Source organism: Notechis scutatus, chromosome 2, assembly GCF_049901735.1.
Source record: "Notechis scutatus isolate UNSWTSFEM ecotype Mainland chromosome 2, rNotScu1.2, whole genome shotgun sequence".
NCBI lineage: Eukaryota > Metazoa > Chordata > Lepidosauria > Squamata > Elapidae > Notechis > Notechis scutatus.
The window spans coordinates 265,871,643-265,892,734 of NC_142010.1; the positions used below are offsets into that span (position 1 = coordinate 265,871,643).

The window sequence follows — 21,092 nt, forward strand, 5'->3', positions numbered from 1 at the left end:
ATTTCTTTCTGGAAAGGTGATTGCTTTTCCCCGGAAATGATGAATCCTGATGCACTGGGATTCCAGGTCTCTCTCTCTGTCTCTCTCTCTCTCTCTCTCTCTCTGTGTGTGTGTGTGTGTGTGTGTATCCGCAGGAGAGTAGAGGGAGCCCCCCAAAGTCAAATGGTGGCTTCTTCCACGCCACCAAAGCTTTGCTTTCTTTTTGTATACCCTACACTCACAATACATGCCCGCCCCCACCCCCCCCGCAAAGGCATGGTTTTAATTGTATGGTTTGTGGCTGCCCTATTTACTTTTTTTTGTCTTCCTGACACTCTTGAGTTGGAAAAGTTCCCTGGCGCTCCAACACTGGAGCTTTTTAAGAAGAGATGGGACAGTCATTCGTCCGGAATTGTTGTGGTTTGCTGGAAGCAGGTGTGAATGGCTGAGGTTTTGGAGAGCGAGGACTCAGATGAGGGGCCTGCCTGGGATGCAGGGATGGGGTCAGGACCATCAGGGAGTGGAGTGCTGCCTTTGGAGATGGTGGAGGCTGGCAGCAGTGAGGAAGAGGCCCCCGAGGAGCCTGTGCTCAGTATGCGTGCGTGCGCAGAGCTGCTCTTTCCTTCGAGCAGCTGCAGCAGCACGGGCGACTTGGGAGTAAGGCTGCAAGGGAATGGCCCCTCCCTTGAGAGATAAAAGCCAGCTGAGAAACCGGAGTTCTTTGCAGGAAGCAAAGAAGTTTTTTGCATTCAAGCCTTGTGGATGTTTGGACTCTTAGTTTGTGATTGGAGACTCTTTGTGTTTGAACTATTTCTTAGTAACTTTATCTAGTGTTCTTGGCAACTTGCACCACCTTGGCAAGGCTCGTTCTTATCAGAGACAATGAGTCTGAAACAGCCTTTTAACCAGGAAGGAATGGGATTCGTAAAGAATCATTAAAATATTTTGCCGTTATCTCCGTTTTGTGTTTGTTTCCTTGGAACAAGGTTTGGGTCAGAACAAGAATGGTATAGGGTCTGTTTGAGCAGGGGGTTGGACTAGTAGACCTCCAAGGTCCCTTCCAGCTCTACTCTGATTTTGTCCCATTTAGCAGTTTTGGAAAATTTGGACTGAATTGTGGTCCTAAGTCGAGGAGCATCTGTACAGCGCTGATGCAGGCAGCTTTGCTTCATCCAGCAGCGCAGCGCAACTCTGATATACCACCGGATGGATTTTCCAGCCCATTTTTGTCACAAGAGATACTTTCCTTCTGATCTTGGGCTGGGAGGGCTGTTTCTGAGAAACGGGAGCAGATGTTGTGCCAACTGACCTGAGTCACGTTTCCCAGACAGCACGATCAATACATGCTGGACTTCAGTCCCACAAACTGCAGTGTATTCAAGGTTCAATAGGATGAAGTGCCTTAATAATTCTGATTTAAGTAAAAGAGAAGATTCATAGTTCAGGGTTGGACTGTGGGGTCTTGGTGCTCTCTGAGTTTGGTGGTTTTCTTACAGACATTTCATGACCCAACTAGGGAACTTCATCAGTGCTAAAAGGGAGAGGAGGAGTTGGAGGTGGGAGGAGGAGGAGGGAGGAGGAGGAAGGAAGGAAGGAAGGAAGGAAGGAAGGAAGGAAGGAAGGAAGGAAGGAAGGAAGGAAGGAAGGAAGGAAGGAAGGAAGGAAGGAAGGAAGGAAGGAAGGAAGGACAAATGAATAAGAAAAAGGAAAATGAAGGAGAGGAAGGAAAGGGGGAAAGGGAAAGGAAGGGAAGGGAAGAGAAAGGAAGAGAAAGGAAGGGAAGGAAGGAAGGAAGGAAGGAAGGAAGGAAGGAAGGAAGGAAGGAAGGAAGGAAGGAAGGAAGGAAGGAAGGACTGTGGGATTCTTGGTGATCTCTGAGTTTGGTCCCAACTAGGGAACATCATCAGTGCTAAAAGGAGGAGGAGGAGGAGGAGTTAAAAGGGAGAGGAGGAGTTGGAGGTGGAGGAGGAGGAGGAGGACTGTGGGATCCTTGGTGGTCTCTGAGTTTGGTGGTTTTCTTACAGACATTTCATGACCCAACTAGGGAACATCATCAGTGCTAAAAGGGAGAGGAGGAGGAGGACTGTGAGGTCCATGGTATTCTCTGAACTCGGTCGTTTCCTTGCAGCTGTTTCATGACACAGCTTGGTAACATCACCTTCCAGGATAGATGCTGTTACCTAGCTGGGTAATAAAATGTCTGCAAGAAAACAACCCAGCTCAGAGAGCACCAAGGACCCCACCCCACAACCATTTGTGGTGCCCTCCATATATTCAGTGTTGGCCAGGACAGGGAGCATCCGAGAAACCTGGCTGACCACCTGAGCTCGATGACCTTAGACTGACCCAGTGGCCTTCCCTGATGCCTCAGGTTGCGCTCCTCCCCCTCAGGGATCCTCCTGCTACCTTCTCAAAGGGTCACCCTTCTCCAGATGTGGTGGGACCACAACTCCCTGGCCTCCCAGTCCCCGTGAAGACTTACCTGGGTCACAAACTTATTCTCGCTCCAGAGGGTCATCGGCGCTTCCTCAAAGGCCTTCTTCATGGTGTTCGGAGGCCGGTAGGAGTCGGTGTAGGTGCTGATGGGGGTCTTGGTTTTGGTGGCAAAGAGGAACATCTTGGGATGGATCTGGATTCAGCTCTTCAGAAAGGTCGTCCGTGCAAGGAGAGGGAGTGAAGGACACTTCTTTGGCGTGGGATCTTGGGACCACAGCCTCTGGGGGCTATTTCTCTCCCTAAGGATGCTGGGAAAAGGGGAGGTGGTGCTCGTCATGCCAGGAAGGGGAGCAAAATTAAGACTTTTCTTTTTCCCCTTGAAGGCCACAGCTCTTCCCAACAGTCAGCCTTGGCATCACACGTGATGTCACAGTTGGAAGGGCAGAAATGGGCAGGTGGGCCAGGGAAACCCATCCACCTGGGGCCCAAGGGCCAAGGCAGGGGTATCGGTAACCTTGGTAGCTTGAAGGTGTGTGGACTTCCACTCCCAGAAGTCCTCAGCCAGCATGTCCCAAAGGTGGTTTTTGTTTTTTTCAGGAGGCAACGGGACTTTGTTTTTTTTTTTGAAGCTTCTTTTTTGAAGCCCTGGGGGCTTCTCATTTGCTCCCCAGCATGAAAAAGACACCAGTCCATTATTCCTGAATTTGGGTGTGAAAAAATGTGTGTGAACCTCTAGGTCTGAATAATCTCCACGGAGCCAGTCTGGTTGCCTATGGATCGCTGTGGCTAGCAAGTGTGGGATTTGTCATGGAGTAGCGGCAATCCTCGACTTATAGTTTGTTCACATAAAGCCTTAGTAAGACCACACCTAGAATCCTGTATCCAGTTTTGGTCACCACACTAGAAAAAATACGTTGAGACTCTAGAACAAGGGTCTTCAAATTTGGCAAGTTTAAGATTTGTGGACTTCAACTCCCAGAATTACTGAGCTTACATGACTGGAGGAGGAATTCTGGGAGTTGAAGTCCACAAGGCTTAAAGCTGTCTAGTTTGAAGACCCCTGATTTATCATCTATCTATCTATCTATCTATCTATCTATCTATCTATCTATCTATCTATCTATCATCTCCTCATCCATCCATCCAACCATCCATCATCTATCACAACGGTCTTCAAACTTGACAGCTTTAAGACTTGTGGGCTTCAACTCCCAGCATTCCTGAGCTAACATGACTGGAGGAGGAATTCTGGGAGTTGAAGTCCACAAGTCTTAAAGCTGTCATATTTGAACTAGAAACACTGCAGAGAAGAGCAACTAGGATGATGAGGGGACTGGAGGCTCAAACATATGATGAATGGTTTCAGGAACTGGGCCTGGCTAGTCTGGTGAAGAGAAGGACCAGGGGAGACAGGAGAGCCATCTTCCAATATTTGAGGGGTTGCCCCAGAGAGGAGGAAGGGGGTTCAAGCTATTCTCCAAGGCACCTGAAGGCCAGACAAGGAATAATGGATGGAAACTGACCAAGGAGAGATTCAACCTGGAAATAAGGAGGAATTTTCTGACAGGGAGAACGATCCACCAATGGAACAGAAGTTGCCTTCAGAAATTGTGGAAGCTTCATCACTGAAGGCTTTCAAGAAGAGACTGGACTGCCATGGTGTAGGGCAGGGGTCCCCAACCACCGGTCCGCGGACCGTGCCGTCCGTGGAACAAGTCCTACCGGGCCGCTGGCTTGCTGGGCGCCGCCATCTTGTTTTGATGAAAAGTGCTTCCGGTGAGCTTTTCCGGGTAGAAAGCTCACCGGAAGCACTTTTTCATCAAAAAGATGGCGGCGCCCAGCTGATGTCAGTACCGGGCCGCGCCACAAAAAGGTTGGGGATACCGGGCCGCGGCGTAAAAAAGGTTGGGGATCACTGGTGTAGGGTGTGTCCTGCTTGGATGTGGGGGTTGGAATAGATGTCTTCCAAGGTCCCTTCCAACTCTAAGTTAGTGACCATTCAAAGTTAAAACAGCATTGAAAAAAGTGATGTTTTGTGAGTGTTTTTCTGACTCTCCCTCTCTATCACTCTCTCACACACACAGACACACTCCTTTGTTGCTCTATTTTCGTTTCTTACTGCTTTGAGAAAACAGAATTCTTTCCTTCCCTTTTCCAGAGACGGGAGGTTTTCACACACGGAGACCAGCCGGTTTTGGTTTCATATGTATGCCTTTTAATATTAATTCTGTCAACACTACACACAACCAGTTAACAATGATAAATACTGCAATGGAAATGTTAAAAAATCAAAATATTATACATGTAACATGTCTTCCAAAAACCACAAGTGTAAAAATAAATTAACGTGTAAACTTGACGGTAAATTATAAGAATAATAATTTTAAAAAAACCCAACAACCCAACAGATTGGTTTAAGGCAGTCATCTACGTGATGGGAGAAAGGACTGTGCTACGTTGCTCAGACTGGGGGAAGCCAAAAAAATAAAATAAATGAGACTGGGCTTTGCTAGAAAACAAGAGCTGGCTTTACTGGGAGGGGAGCGGGATTAGCCAGAACAAAGCGTTTCCCCCCTTCCCAATTTATGAGTCAGTTTGAGAGGGAAGCGATAGGGCCAAGGTCTCGTCAAGAGTTTCAAGCAGGCTGATTATCCCCAAACCAAACCGAGTTCCCTGTTGGGATTCTTCCCTTTCTTTGCCTGTTTCACGCACACCCAAGTCAGGCATGGCAAGAAGGACCAACAGGAGAGGAAATCGGCAGCTTAGGGCTTCCAACGGTGGGGGCTCCTTGGCGCTCGCTGAGCTTTGCGGTTTTCCTGCAGGCATTTCATGACCCAGCTAGGTAATAAAATCAGTGCCAGAAGCCAGGAGAGTTTCAGAAGGAAGAGGAGGAGGAGGAGGAGGAAGACAATGATGACTATGGGGTCCTTGGTACTTAGTTTAGTGCTTAGCAAATGTTTCATGACCAAACTAGGTACCATTGTAAGTGCTAGAAGGGAGAGGAGGAGGAGGAGGAGGAGGAGGAGGAGGAGGAGGAGGAGGGAGGAGGAGGAGGAGGAGGAGGAGGAGGGAGGAGGAGGCGACAATTACGGAGTCCTTGGTGCTCCTTACAGACTTGTTTCCTTGTTTCCTTACAGACATTTCATTACCAAACTATGTTCCATCATCAGGGCGAAAGGAAGTGGCGTTTACTCTCTTTTTATATATTAGTGGCTTCTCCTTTTTTGTGGGAATGCTGTTCTCTTCTTGGTGTTTCCATGGTTAGGCTGTTTACTGACAGTTCCTTGATTGGGGTAAACAGAGAACAATCCCCACTCCGTTCTAGTACTGGTCATGTCAGCTAGATGCGCAATGAAATGTCTGCAAGAACACAACGCAGCTCAAGAAGCACCAAGGATCCCAGTTTATTTACTTAGTGGTGTATAGTTTGGTAGTACCTTGATGAGGGTATTGTTTTCTTCTGCTTGATTGTTTGTCAGGAAGTAATCCCTGCTTATCTGGGCATCGACTGATGGAGGGGATGTGCTTCTGGAATTTAAAATAATAACAACAGCACGAATTGCACACTTGTTAGCACTGATGATGTTCCCTAGTTGGGTCGTGAAACGTCTGCAAGAAAACAACCAAGCTCGGAGAGCACCAAGGACCCCACAGTCCTCCTCCTTCCTTCTCCTCCCTTCCTCCTCTTCCTCTCTGCAAACCCCACTTCCCTCTAACACTGATGATGTTACCTAGTTGGGTCATGCAATGTCTACAAGAAAACAACCAAGTTCAGAGAGCACCAAGGACCACCCAGTCTTTCTCCTCCTTCTCCTTCCTTCTCCTCCCCTTCCTCCTCCTCCCCTTCCTCCTTCTCCTCCTCTTCCTCTCTGCAAACCCCGCTTCCCTCTAGCACTGATGACGTTCCCTAGTTGGGTCACGAAACGTCTGCAAGAAAACCACCCAGCTCAGAGAGCACCCCACATGGATAAGGTGGTTTTACTAACCCTTGTCCCAACAGGCACCTGGTCGCAAGGACAGAGGAGGCTGGTGGAGAAATCCTTGGGCCTCCTCAGCTGATCTCTTCCTCTGCCCTTAAGGATAGGAGTAGAGTTTTACTACATGCCTGGGGTCTCTTTTTACTTCTGGAGAACAGGTGGTTGAGAGCTAACATCCCTGATACCCTGACACCTAAAAGAGGAAGAGGGAGCAGACTTAAGTTTCTTAAAGCGGTTTTCTGCAGAACACCCCCTTGGCACACAATTTCAGGACCAGGAGAGTTGTGGGTTACTCAGAAGAGTATCTGCAGAGTATCTGCCCTCTCCCAGCAAGGAACGCACGGAAGCCGTCCTGGTCACTTTATCTAATTGATGGAGCTACTGGGGATAGGTGGCTGGGTGGGATTGACAGGGAAGGGGGCAGCTCAAATAGTGCAAAATCTAAAGGGGTTTCCAACCCCCCCCCAAAATAAGAACAAAGTCCAAATTATCCCCCTGCAGTTTGGGGAGGCGGGATCATCCTCTGGCTCCCCCTTTTGGGTGCCAACGGATCATTATTTTTTTAAAAAAAGAGAAGATGGGACAGATGAACTTACGGAATCTCTCGGTTGGTTGTAAGGTGCTTATTAAGCAGGAAAATGCGGACACTGGAGGCTTTTTAAGGAGGGCCTGGACATCCCTGTGTCTAAAATGGTACTATAGGGTCTCCTGCTTGAGCAGGTGGGTTGGGCTAGATGACCTCCAGGACCTCTTCCAACTCTGTTCTTTTATCTTCTGCAATTCCTCACCGAAGGACAGAAGAGTTGCGTAGGAATGTTCCCCCACTCTCCAAAGGAGGTAGGAGGGGTGGAGAGATGGGGGAAGGAATAGGGGGGGAGGGACCCACAAATTCTAGGCCAAGAACCCCCCCTGCAGCAATGGAGACGTATCTACTCCAAAGCAGAGAAGAACCTCAACACGTCCTTCGGAAGTTATGAGTTCTCCAACCCTGGAGGTTTTACAGACGAGATTAGACAACCCTTCGTCTAAAAGGGTATAGGGTTTCCTGCTTGAGCAGGGGCTGGACTAGAAGACCTCCAAGGCCCCTTCCAACTCTTTATTATTCTGTTAAGGTGCTTGGTTGGTAAATACATATCTCCTCCTTCTGAGCTCCTGAATTCCCTGGAGATGCACTATGGGTGACCCTTGGGATAAAGGTGGGGCAGCTGTTTTATTGTGTGTGTGTGTGTTTTGAGCTGCCTCCAAGGGTCAAGAGGAGAATATGCTGAAGGCAGAGAGAAGGAGCTGCCAAACTTTCAGCGGAACAGGTGTGGCCTGAGAAGAGACAACAGAAGCTGAAGAGCGAAGGCTGTGTACAGTTCAGCAGAGCTGACAACTCTAGATCTAACCACTGGACATGGGTGCCAAGGACGTTCAGCCTGGAAAGGGAAGAACGGCAGGAAAGCATGGATGGAGGACCACAAAGGCAAGCAGGAAGACAGACCCTCGGGTGGAAATGGAGGATTCCTAAACTGCCTAAAGCCCCCAAAATGATGACATTTCCAGCTGGATGAATGGTCCTTAAGAGGGAGAACATAGGAGATCCATCCTTCCATCTATTCCTGCATTCCACCATCCATCTATCCATCCCACCATTTCACCATCCATCCATCCCATCATCCATTCCTCCTTCCCATCCATTCATCTATCCATCCATCCATCCATCCATCCATCTTTTCATCCATCCCACCATCCATTTCTCCTTCCCATTATCCCACCATCCATTCATCCTTTCATCCAATTATCCCACCATTCATCTACCCATCCATCCGTCCATCTGTCCATCCCTGGATGGGAGACATGATAGCAGCCTTCCAGTATCTGAGGGGCTGCCCCAAAGAAGAGGTGAGGGGGGTCAATTTATTCTCCAAAGCCCCTGAAGGCAAGAAACCATGGATGGAAACTAGTCAAGGAGAGAAGCAACCTGGAATTAAGGAGAAACTTCCTAAAAACAAGGACAGTTAACCAGGGGGACAGCCTGCCACCAGAAGTTGTGGATTTCCTTCATCACTGGAGGTTTTTAAGAAAAGACTGGACAACCCTGTGTCTGAAATGGTATCAGGTTTCCTGCTTGGGTAGGGGGTTGGACTAGAAGACCTCTAAGGTCCCTTCCACAGCTGTATTGTGACTGATTAATTGGTCACAGGTCAAAACAAGAAGGTGAGTGGGCTGTAATATTTAGCAATCTAATCTCTTTAGGGCACAAATACGAACAAGGTAACATTCAACGCACAGTCCTTTTGCAATTCCCAAAATTCTGGCGGAGGGAAGGAAAAACGACAAAGCATTTGGCTAGAAACATAAAGGTCGGGGACCAAAATAGCCTTAAACAGTGCAAAGGATTTAAAGAAGAAATAATAAATACTGTTATCCGTGTGAACGAACCATGTGTGAAAAATCAAACACGGATGAGTTAATCTCTAGGTAGAAGCTTTTCAAAGGAAATTAAGGGTGTCTTTTTTTGTTTTTAAAAGGCGAACTTCTCTGGCCTAGATTCATCACTAATAAGGTCATTTTACTTGGGGGTGGTAGCGGTCAGAGTTCTTTCGGCTGAAAGGGACGGCCTTTTGCTACGGTTTTACTCGTCCCATGGAGTCCTTTAGGCTGGTCCTCAACTCGAAAGACCAGCAAGACAGAAGAAACCTGCGATCTGTATCTCGTTTCCAAAATATCTTATTTTTTTCCCCCCCTCTTACATCTTTTTTTCCAAAAGGACCACGAAAGAAACTCTGCTTCCCCAAACCCAGGATCAACTTTCTCCACGGACAATGGGGTGGCCTGGCTAAACCAGGATGGGATGTGGAGTATCCACCTACATAAATGCTCTACACCAGGAGAAGATAGTAGTCCGAATTGGCACTCAGGAAGGGGAGGGTTGAAGAGCCACGGGGACAAATCCTAAACCCAACTCTTGCCACGTTGGTTTTTGTGCCTATATATATAAACATTTTCCCCCCCTTCGGTTGCAAAACTTGGCACGGTCCGAAGTTTAGCAAAGCGGAATAATAATAATCCATTTTGGTTATTATTATTATCATTATTATTTTTTCTCCGTTACTACGGGTAGCCGGTAGTTTTTTTACAAATGCTGCAAAAGCAACTTATTTACAAGCAACCGCGATGACCCAACGGGGCACCAATCTGTCGATGAGAAGCGCACGCTAGCGGGCGTCGAAGAACAGGACGGGAATTGGGCTAAGGGGTCCGGCCCAGCCTGACCCTCTCCTGGCTCCAGACAGAACGGGACAACTCCCCACGGCCACTCACCCCAGGACAATTTAACAATTCAATTTAATTCATATTTTTCCCGTTTAACGATCCCGTAATCCCTTATGGGGCAGAGTTGGGGCAACTGAAAGGACCTGGCTGGATGCCCTTCCTGTCACCAATGAGGAGTTTGCAGCCGATACATTCTCATTGTGCATATCTGCCTCTCCCTAGGATCGAACACACAGCCTCCTGATTGTGAGGCGAGAGCTCGACTTCTAGGCCACCGCTCCACTCTTAACAATTCAACTGAATTATTTCAAATAAACTTTAAAAAAATATTTTAAAAGTTTGGCATCCTTTCTTTAATGATTCTATTTCTTTGAGAACTCTTGTCCCATGGCAGTTTGGCCATTGGGGAGTTGTCCTGCAGCGTGTTGGCCGTGGCAAGTTGGCTGTGGTGAGCTGACCACGGCGAGTTGGCCGTGGTGAATTGTCATAAGACTCGGAGTCCAGAAAGGAGGCAGGTGCTGGGTCTGGCCAGCTGGATCTTGGGACAAAAGCCTTCCGGACTCATCAGGAACATCTGTTGGCAGCCACAGTCCTGTGTTTGAACTGAGTAGGCATGGATAAAGGAGAATATTTGTAGCTCAAGGTTGAAATAATAAGGGGTCCTTGGTGCTCTCTGAGCTTGGTGGGTGTGATATGTAAAATTATACCTGTGAAAATATAAAGCCACCATAATATAAATATAAAGCTCACGCTGTCCAGTGTCATGTTAACGATGGAGATGACTGGAAATGGAAACGGGTAAACAGGACGAGGAAACAGATGGTATGCTACAATAATAGGAGTGTTGCGTAGCTGAATATGTAACTGGATAGATTGTGAACCCGGAAAGGGGCAAAGATTGTATATTTGAACCTGTATATAAACTCCAGCCTTCCTGGGAACCATGTCTTTTGCCCATGAGCAGAATTCCCTTTTGCAAAATCTTCATAATAAAGCTCTTATTTATTGTTCATGTGTCTCCAGCTGTCTGAATACCTGAATGGTTGATTTTTTTTTTAAATCACAGTGGGGTTACTTTAAGACTTTTCATTGCTCAAACTAGATTACATCACCAGTACTGATGACGTTACCTAGCTGGGTCATGAAATGTCTGCAAGAACACAACCACGATCAGAGAGCACCAAGGACCCCACAACGATGGCATTCTACAACCCCAAATCAGCCTAGGGCAGCAGCTTGACCCCCTGGTCCTCAAGCTAAAGGTTCTCTTAATTTGCAAATGCAAAGAAGAAGACAGCAGCCCAACGCAGATCTTTTCGTTTGCTCTTCAAGGTTGAAGGAACCAAGATTTCTACTCTGAGCAATGCTCCTTCTCGGGGTTGGTAGGGTTTGCGTTCAGGGAGGAGTTAAAATTATCGGGGTCGAAGGGAAGGTGAGTCCTGGTTCTACGCTACATTTTTTTTCCTCATGTTTTAGTGGCCACCATTGTTTCGTTTCAGGTCCCCTGTAATCCATGTTTGGTGTGGATTCATGCTGGCCAATTCCTCTTTAGCAAATAATAATAATAATAATAATAAAATCTCATATTTCGTCCTTGCTCTCCTCCTCCTCCTCCCCTGGAGGAGCTTCCCCTGCTCCCAAAATAAAATCCCTTTTAATTTCTGGTCAAAGATTTGTTTTCCTTCTCCATTCAGACTCCTGCACCTGGAATGTCAGGTAAAGATGCCCTATAGTTGAGGTGTGCAACCTTGGCAACATTAAGTCCGGTCTTAACGTTGCCAAGGTTGGATAGCTGTGTCCTACAGCGTCCCCAGCCCATCCATCCATCCCTCTCTGGAGCCCTAAGCGCGATTCTTAAAACCAGCCTTGATTTTCCAAGAGATAAACGGACTTTTTCCTGTGCAGAGCTCCCTTCCTGCAGGTTTAACACACCCCAAAATAAAAATATAAAATGAGAAGAGGATCTTAAAATGGTTATTAATATTATTCTTAATTTTCTTTTTCTTTCTTTTTTTTTTTTTTTTGGTTTCTCCTGACTCTATGAACACAAAGAGGTCCTACCATAGGAGGAAGCCATGGCTGTTTAAAAGTTTTACAGTTATAATGGAACGCGCCCGGTCGCCCTCGGCTCGGCCTGGCGTTACTGGATGTGACAGGCGGTGGAAGAGGTGGCTTGACAGCACATGCAAGTGGGGTTGACCGACTTGGGCGGGATCAGGTCGAGGTCCTCATCGTCGGGAATCTCGTCCAACCGATAGCCGTCCTTGAGAAGTTGGATGTTCAAGTCCTGGTTGATCTGCTGCAGACAAAGAGACCAGAGGTCAACCCACCAACCGTCCAACTGGAGTCTTCCTCCCCCTCTGCCCCCCCCCCCCGAAAGGCACCTATTCCAGAATGGTAGGCGACGTTAGAAAGGATTCTAATCTTCATGATGTCAACTAAGAAATTCTTCTTTGGTCTTTTTAGTTGCCAGCAGAAAGGGAGTGGGGGGTGTGATGACCCAGGGTGGTATACAAAATAAACACAGGCACAAAAACAGGTGAAGCCCCTTTAATTCCTTCAACTTGGCTTTAAACCTCCCAATATCCTTGACTGGAGACAAAAAACTCCCCCACAAACAGTTACAAAAAGGAGGAAATGCCGTTTAAACTAAAAATGCCTATAAATTATAACTAGAAAAAAACAACAACACAAACCACACTGAAGCAATTAATGAGACAAGGCAGGATAAGGGCTTGAAGATGTCCACAGATATCGGAACATACACCGGGAAGGACGCCAAACTCAGGTAAGAACGGACAGACTAGAAATATTTTCACGCTTAGTTTCCAGCACTGGCATACGCATGTCCGTCCTTTTAACCAGTTCTCACAGCTGCAGCCCATGAAGGGGATCAAGGCCCTTTCCTCCCCCATAGACCATGCCGTTCACGTTTCTCCCTTATCCTCTCCTCCCTGCGTGCCCTAGGATGAAGAGGGGATGGGCCTGGGTCCTTCCTCTAACTGCCCAGCCGGCCTCTGCCCTTCCCCAGTTTCTTCCACAGCCTCCGGAGCCACACTTCCACTCCGTTGGCTGTTCCTCCTCTCCCTCGGGGTCAGTCTCCAGCAGGGGCATGACAGGGGGAAAGTAGTGCATTCCTTAAATGCTGAAGCTGTTGGCGCACAAGATTATTACTGGAGATCATGATTGATGACTCTTAGCTATGGATGTATCCCATTGGAGAATATACATTCAGGTAGTGGGGGGAAGATCAGGGTCAAGGAGGAAATGAATGATGTGTCTTAGAGTCGGCTGGCTGTCAGGGCTCCGACAAACCACCCCCATTCAAATCATAAGTCTCTAGGCGCATCTCTCAGAATAAAATAAAAAAAAGATTTATTAGGAGTGACCATATCGGCGTTACCTGGGTGAAGGCTCCCTAACTAAGAAGTTGGGGCCAAAGTTCATGGGACCTTTCTCCATAGTAAAGGTCATCAACCCAGTCACAGTGCAACTGAAGTTGCCCTGAATGTTACGGAAAATACACCCAGGTAACGCCGACATGGTCACTACTAATAAATCATATTTTTTTTTACTCCGACAGATGTGGCTAGAGATTTTTGATTTGAATGGGGGTGGTTTGTTGGAGCCCTGACACGTGATTAGATGGTCAGCTTCCTTAGATATGAGAACAACCCAATAACCATCTATAACAACTATCCAATGGCCACTCTATGTTGCTATAGGATAGCAATAGCCCTTGAGATTTTTATACCGATCCACAGTGCATCATTTGCATTCTTTTTAGAGAGTCATTGAGGCCACTTGGAGGTTTGTTTGTGTCCTCAGAGTCACCTGAGTGGTGCAACAGCGTGTGCCTGTCTTCAACAAAGAAGGGACCTAGGGCAGAAAACATCCTGCTGCCAAGAAGGCTCCACACCCATCTGCACCGCTCAGGTGATCCTGGGAACACAGACAAACCTCCAAGTGGCCTCAACGACCCTCTAAAAAGGATGCAAGTGACCAGCTGTCCGCAAGGAGTACAAATCCTTCCCTTCCCCACCATCCAGTCAGAGCTGAAGAAGTTTCTTTGGGACAACCGTGACCTGGGTGACGGAGAATCTCCGTAGACTAAGAGAAAGACAAGTTTCTTCTTGATGAGGCGCAAAAGGATGGAATCGGACCCACCTCAGCTGAAGAATATCCCGAGGAGGAATATCTGGACATGTCAAAGTCGTCATCGCTGCAAAGCAAGAGAAGAACACAATGGGCAATGGCGGTTTCAAGCAAGCAAAAAGAGCATGTTGGATAGCAAAATCAATGTTCATTTTCACAGACAAGGAGAGAACAGCCCTAGGGGACCCACCACGCTGGATCTACTTGTGGTCTACATGAACGTAACTGTTCTATCACCAGGAAGTCACAGAGAAGAGGGGCTCAACTTATGGTCGACACCAGAAGGCAGGAGAAGAAGCAACGGATGGAAGCTAATCAAGGAGAGAAGCAATCTTCTCTCAATAACATCAGAGATTGTGACTTGTAGCAGTGACTATATTCATAATGCCACCAATCAAGGTATTGATTTAATAGCTGACCAGCTGTTGTAAGGCTGCTGTAAATGCTGATGCAATGAGGATGAGTCAGCAAAGTTATTGCCGCTTTAAGACTGAGGATGGGGTCCACAGGGCTATTGCCACTTTAAGAAGCTGTCTATATAAGGGCGGCCACGAGAGGGCGTATCCCTCTCTCCTCCTGTTCTATCTCCATTGCAGTTCTCAGTGCAGAGGAATGAAGATGGCTGGTTTGCCTGGTATGTGCCTAACACGTACATGTATGTATATAACAGTCTTGTATATAAGCCACTGTTAAATGACAAAGCCTGTGTGCTGTATTGTGCTCCTCGATCGTCTCAAAATAGTTAAACACTCTGTCACCACCAAATAGCTCACAAAATTTCCCAACAAAGCAGTCCAGCTACATCTGGAGGGCACCAAATTGGAGACAGGTTGTGCAGAACAGTGGTGGTGTTATGTATTAGGGGAGCACTCACTTTAGAGGTGGGAGAACTGCGAAAAAATGAAAGCGACAAATGGAACACCTTCAACAAAACGAATCTTATAACTTACAAACATTCACTTTCAGCCTTGCTAGCTGTCAAGTGGTCAAATCAAAAGCTGGAGAAACTTGAGGTTCTCCAGGAATAGATGCCCAGAAAACTCCTTGCAGGGCAATCACATTTCACCATACAGCCAGAAATCAGAAGTTTAAAAAAAAACAAAAACCCCTCACATCCCGGACATAAACTGTTTCAACTCCTTCCCTCAAAACGACGCTATAGAGCCCTGCACACCAGAACAACTAGACGCAAGGAGAGTTTTTCCCTGAATGCCATCACTCTGCTAAACAAACAATTCCCTCAACTATTACAAAGTCTGCACTACTATCACTGTTAACCTTCTCATCACTCCTTATCGCCCATCTCCTTCCACTTGTGACTGTATGATTGCAGCTTTGTCGCTTGTATCCCTACGATTTATACTGTTTCCTAGTATGATTTGATGGCTTATTGTACCCTCTGACTATCATTAAGTGTTGCACCTGATGATTCTTGATGAGTGTATCTTTTCTTTTATGTGCACTGAGAGCTTTTGCACCAAGACAAATTCTTTATGAGTCCAATCACACTTGGCCAATAAAGAATTCTATTCTATTCTATTCTATTCTATTCTATTCTATTCTATTCTATTCTATTCTATTCTATTCTATTCTATTCTATTCTATTCCATTCCATTCCATTCCATTATATTCTTATTGTACCCTATGGCTATCATTAAGTGGTGTACCTGATGATTTTTGACGAATGTATCTTTTCTTTTATGTGCACTGAGAGCATTTGCACCAAGACAAATTCCTTGTGTGTCCCAATCACACTTGGCCAATAAAGAATTCTATTCCATTCTATTCTATTCTATTCTTTCTTTCTATTCTATTCTATTCTATTCTATTCTATTCTATTCATTTCATTCCATTTCATTCTATTCTTTCTTTGACTATCATTTCTTTACGTTATGATTCTTGACGAATGTTTCTTTTCTTTTATGTGCATCTGAGAGCATCTATCTATCTATCTATCTATCTATCAATCATCTTTATCTATCTATTCTATTCTATTCTATTCTATTCTATTCTATCTATTCTATTATCTATTCCATTCTATCTTATACCCTATGACTATCATTATCATCTATCTTAATCCATATCTATCTATCTATCTATCTATCTATTTCTATCTATCTATGTATATCATCTATCTATTCTATATCTATCTGATTTGATTGCTTATTGTACCCTATGACTATTATTGTATTGTACCTGATGACTCTTGACGAAAGTATCTTTTCTTTTTTGTGCACTGAGAGCTTTTGCACTAAGACAAATTCCTTGGGTGTCTCATCAAACTTGGCCAATAAAGAATCAATCAATCAATCAATCAATCAATAATTAATTAATTAACTGTGAGTGCTCCATCACTGGAATGTTTCAAAACAAGACCGGGCACTGAATAACCATTTGTCTGAAATAGTATAGGGCCTCCTGCATAAGCACGGGGTTGGACTAGAAGACCTCCAAGGTCCCTTCCAACTCTTAGTTGTCTCTGTTAGAGACAGGTGTTGGACTCTTCTTCTTCAACCTATTCTCCAAAACCCCTGAAGGCAGGACAAGAAGCAATGGATGGAAACTAATCAAGGAGAGAAGCAACCTAGAAACTTCCTATCAGCGAGGACAATTAACCAGTGGAACAGAAGTTGCCTCCAGAAGTTGTGATGTCTCGAACACTGGAAGTTTTAGAGAAGAGATTGGACAACCATTTGTCTGAAATGCTATATAGGGTTTCCAGCTCGATCAGGGGGTTAACTAGAAGACCTCCAAGGACGCTTCCAGCTCTTATTTTTCTACCTTCTAAACAATATCATTACACAGGTGAGTTTTATGAGTCCATATCTACCTGTCTGTGTCCAGCGCCACCAATGGTTTTTCATCGGGACTTTGATCTAATGAAGAATAGCCTTTATTCGGAACGACCAGCCTGGAATAAATAAATAAATAAATAAGGAACATTATGTTGACTGTCATGGACACCTGGAAAGCTCAAATTCAGAATAAAAGGAGGGGGGGGAAAAACGGTGCCTTGAGTTTCAGATTAGGCAAAAGGCAGGCAAAAAAAAAAAGCCTAATAATAAATAAATAAAATAAATATAAAAAATTAAATGTACTACAAAGAAGAAACAAAATGCTTTCTCATACTACTGTTGTGGTCCACTGGTGACCTGCGGAACTGGCAGCAGAGTCGGACAGTGGGGAGGAACAGGGACCAGTCCTGGAGTTCGGGGAGGGCGCAGACAAGGGATCTCCGTCCGACACAGAGATGGGGCCAGGACCAACTGGGAGTTATGTGCCGACTCCGGAGCCTCCAGAATCTGACATCAGCGAGGCAGAGGAACAGAGGGAGCCTGTTCCCAGTTTGCGCTTGCACAGAGCTGCCAGAAGGCAAGAACAGTTAAGACAAAAGGGGCGACTCGGGAGTAAGGCTTGGAGGTGATTGGCCCTCCCATAAAACATGAAGAAGGAGCAAAGGGACAGGAATCTTTGCAGGAAGCAACTTTGTTCGTACTGGTCGGTTTAAACTCTGGACATTGTGCTCCATTTGGCCTTGTACAGCTAATGGGCAATTTAGTCGTTGGCAGCATTTCAAGGGAGATGAAGGTGGGTGCTTATCAGCCTTATCCTGAAGGATTGTGGCAGAACTTCTGTTGGACTATTCATAAACTGTTTGGGACTCATTACGGGCTGGGAATGCCTATAATTCAGCCGTTGAAATAAAAACAAAGGTTTTTGGGAACAGCGTGTGATTGTTACTGTCTTGGTCAGAACAACTACAAAGTTAGAGATAATCAGAAGCAAAAGGCTTCTTCGTTGCTACATGACTTACAACCATTCGTTGCTTCGTTGACTTACAATCATTTGCTTAGTAAACATTCCAAGTTACGACGTTACTGAAAAAAGTGACTTATGACCGTTTTCACACACGTGACCCTCATAGCATCCCCACCATCATGTGATCAAAATTCAGAGGCTTGGCAACTGGCATGTACTTACGACGGTTGCCCAGTCCCAGGGTCATTAACCTTCCCAGGGATTTCTGAGAAGTAGTGGGGGGGAAGCCAGATTTGCTTAACGACACCATGACTCGCTGAATGACCGCAGTGATTTTGCTTGGTAACTGCGGCCAAAAGGCCGTAAAGGGAGACACAATGCTTATTGAACAGCTGCTTTGCTTAGTGACAGAAATATTGGACTCAATTGTGATTGTATGTCAAGGACTACTTGTGCAGCACAATGCACAGGTGTGGACAGATTTACCTAGCACAAACTGAGCGGCTCTCACAAGTGTGAGAAAGACCTGTGTTAAGAGTCGTAATGGTTTGCAGTACAGAGAGACCTCAACTTACAACTATTCATTTAGTGAAGATTTAAAGTTACAACAATGCTGAAAAAAATGTGATATATGACCCGTCCTCGCCCTTACGACTGTCACAGAATCCCCATTGTCACTGGATCCAACTTTGAGCAACCAGGAACTGGCCTGTATTTATGGCTGCACCAAAGGATTTTTTTTTTTTTCAGGAGGCAACTGGACTTTCTTGTTCTTTCTTTTGAAGACTTTTCGCTTCTCCTCCAAGAAGCTTCTTCGGCTCTGACTGAATGGTGGGGAAAGGAAGGATTGATACTCCTTGCAGACAGCTGGTCATTTGCATCCTTTTAGAGGGTCGTTGAGGCCACTTGGAGGTTTATCTGTGTCCTCAGGGTCACCTGAGTTTATGAGGTGGTTGTTTTGTTCATAAAGGCATGACGTAACACAGGAGAACAAAGCCACCAGGACTAGATTCAGCCATCCATCTGCATTTAAAAGATGAAGGCCACTCTTTAGAACAGGGGTCCCCAACCACCGGGCCCTGGACTGGTACCGGTGGACATTTCACCGGCCGCTGGTTTGCTGGGCCCGTAAGACAACAAAGTCCGTAGTCGGTTTTGGAAGAGAGGAACTCGCTGGTTTAGAAAAAAAGCCCGAGAGGGTCCAAGGAGGAAAGCGGTCATCTATGTCCATTGATACATGCGACCCGTACTGGGGTCGGATCATGAGACGGGACGGGTACGACACATTGGCTCCCGCTTTAGAAGACAACAAAGTCTACATTTTGGAAAGAGAGGATTGCTGGTTTGAGGAGAGGGTCCAAAGAGGTCATCTATGTCCAAATTGAACAGCCCCCTTTCAACAGAGGGGAGAGATCGACATCATCTATCTCCCGTCTACAACACAGTCCTCTTTGCAGTTCCATGAAGGCTCCACACCTGTTTGCATTAAACCTCCAAGTGGCCTCAACGACCCTCTAAAAGGATGCAAATGACCAGCTGTCTGCAAGGAATAAAAATCCGTCCCTTCCCCACCATCCAGTCAGAGCAGAAGAAGCTTCTTGGATGAGAAGTGTAATGCCTTCAAAGTAAAAACCAGAAAGTCCAGTTATGCCTCTTGAAAAAAAGGCACCTTTGGGACACCTCACTTAGCAGTGGAAATTCTGTTCCCGATTGCGATCGTAAGTCCAGGACCACAGACAAGACAGCTGGTCGCTTGCATTCTTCCAGAGCGTCGTTGACCTTGGCAAACAGCAACGGATGTTAAGTGTGAACCGGATGCCAAGTCTCTGAATTTTTATCACGTGGGCTGCTAGAAAGATGGTGTCAACTCCTAAAATATTTCTATGGTCTTTTCGGAGTTGCCAACAGAAAGGGAAGGGGGGAGCAGTGCGGCAGCTTGCGAACCGAAAGTGCATTCCATAAATGTTTTCAAAGATAGTTACTAGGAGACTGAAGCTTCTGCCCCGCAAATATCTAACTGGAGAGCCTGATTGATGACTCTGGGCTATGGAGGTGTCCCATTGGAGAATATGAATTACAATACACCCACGGGGTGGGGGAAAACCAGGGTCAAGGGTGACAATGAATGATGTGTCTCAGAGTCGGCTACACCCAGGCAGTGCCAGCATGTTAACTCCCAATAAATCCTTTTTTAAGTTTTGGAAGTTTGGCTCGAGGCTCGTGATTTAAATGGGGGTCACTGCCGGAATCTTGATAGTAAGCTTGAAAAACAGGTCATAAGTCATGTTTTTCGGTGCTGTTGTAACTTCGAACGGTCCCTAAAAATGAACTATGGTTGTAAGTTGAGGACTTCCTGTAAAAAGGAACTGACAAGGGCTTCGTGTCCTTGACTTTCAGCCTGTCATCATCCTCCCACTTAAACACCAACTGGGGACAAATACAAGCTGAAAACAGGCTGGCATGCGTGTCAAAATGGATTAGGCAAGTCTAATAAATTCATTTATTTAGAGAGCGCATAAGACTGGCGCAATTTTTTTTTTTTTACATTAGGCTGTTTGCCTTTTAACATGATTTGATTTGATTTATTGTTTGCTTCCGTTAAATGCAACCCCGAGTCACTTTATTTTGAATTGGGTGGCTCTAACCATGCAGGAAACAAACATTAAATAGAATATAATCTTGGCGCCATCCTGCTGACAGCAGCACACAATGCCTAAGCCTCATTTGCAAGGCAAATTGCACAGCCTTCGGAAGGGTCGGGGTGGGGGGGAGAAACATGAATAATATATGATTATTTGTGGCTAGCTTCTTCTGAATTTTATTCGGGGGAACGGGTCAGAATTGTAGAGACAATAAATTTGGAAGGGACGATATTCCTGGGTTCGCTCCGGGTCATGTATGAATAATAAGTTGACTGAAGTGGAAGGAGTGGATTAGCACAAAGAATCACTCCAAAATATATTGTGAGAATGGAGCTGGGTTTAGGAGAGGTTTCTCTGGATCCTGGCTTCTTCCTCGGAGTCCTTAGTGCTCTCTGAGCTTGGTGGTTTACTTGCAGACATTTCATGCCCCAAACTAAGTAACATTATCAGTGCTAGAAGGAAATGGGGTTGGAGGAGGAGGAGGAGGAGGAGGAGGAGGAGGAGGAGGAGGAGGAGGAGGAGGAGGAGGAGGAGGAGGAGGAGGAAGAGAATAATTGTGGGGTCCTCGGTTGTTTTCTTGCAGACATTTCATGCCCCAAACTAAGTAACATTATCAGTGCTAGAAGGAAATGGGGTTTAAGGAGGAGGAGGAGGAGGAGGAGGAGGAGGAGGAGGAGGAGGAGGAGGAGGAGGAGGAGGAGGAGGAGGAGGAGGAGGAGGAGGAAGAGAATAATTGTGGGGTCCTCGGTTGTTTTCTTGCAGACATTTCATATCCCAAACTAAGTAACATCATCAGTGCTAGAAGGGAATGGGATTTGTACTGATGATGTTACCTAGTTGGGTAATGAAATGTCTACAAGAAAACAATCAACCTGAGAATACAGGG

The 21,092-nt window shown here is 46.0% G+C and overlaps 2 protein-coding genes across 4 annotated transcripts in view; both read right to left on the minus strand.

Annotated features, from left to right (window-relative positions):
• The window catches only part of SPMIP6 (sperm microtubule inner protein 6), a 32,016-nt gene extending 29,366 nt beyond the window's left edge, over positions 1–2,650 (minus strand). For both annotated transcript variants that reach the window (XM_087958770.1, XM_087958769.1), the window contains exon 1: positions 2,462–2,650. In XM_087958770.1, the coding sequence (XP_087814896.1) occupies positions 2,462–2,596 (135 nt within the window). In that variant the 5' untranslated portion in view covers positions 2,597–2,650. The remainder of the gene's footprint in view (positions 1–2,461) is intronic.
• Positions 2,651–11,643: 8,993 nt separating this feature from the next.
• Positions 11,644–21,092, minus strand: part of FAM219A (family with sequence similarity 219 member A) — a 54,370-nt gene continuing 44,921 nt past the window's right edge. Inside the window, exons 4-6 of one of the 2 annotated variants that reach the window (XM_087958773.1) lie at positions 16,636–16,716; positions 13,818–13,872; positions 11,644–11,946 (exon numbers count right to left, since the gene is read on the minus strand). In XM_087958773.1, the coding sequence (XP_087814899.1) occupies positions 11,791–11,946; positions 13,818–13,872; positions 16,636–16,716 (292 nt within the window). In that variant the 3' untranslated portion in view covers positions 11,644–11,790. Of the gene's footprint in view, positions 11,950–13,817; positions 13,873–16,635; positions 16,717–21,092 lie in introns of both variants that reach the window. The other variant, XM_087958772.1, reaches the window with a different exon arrangement.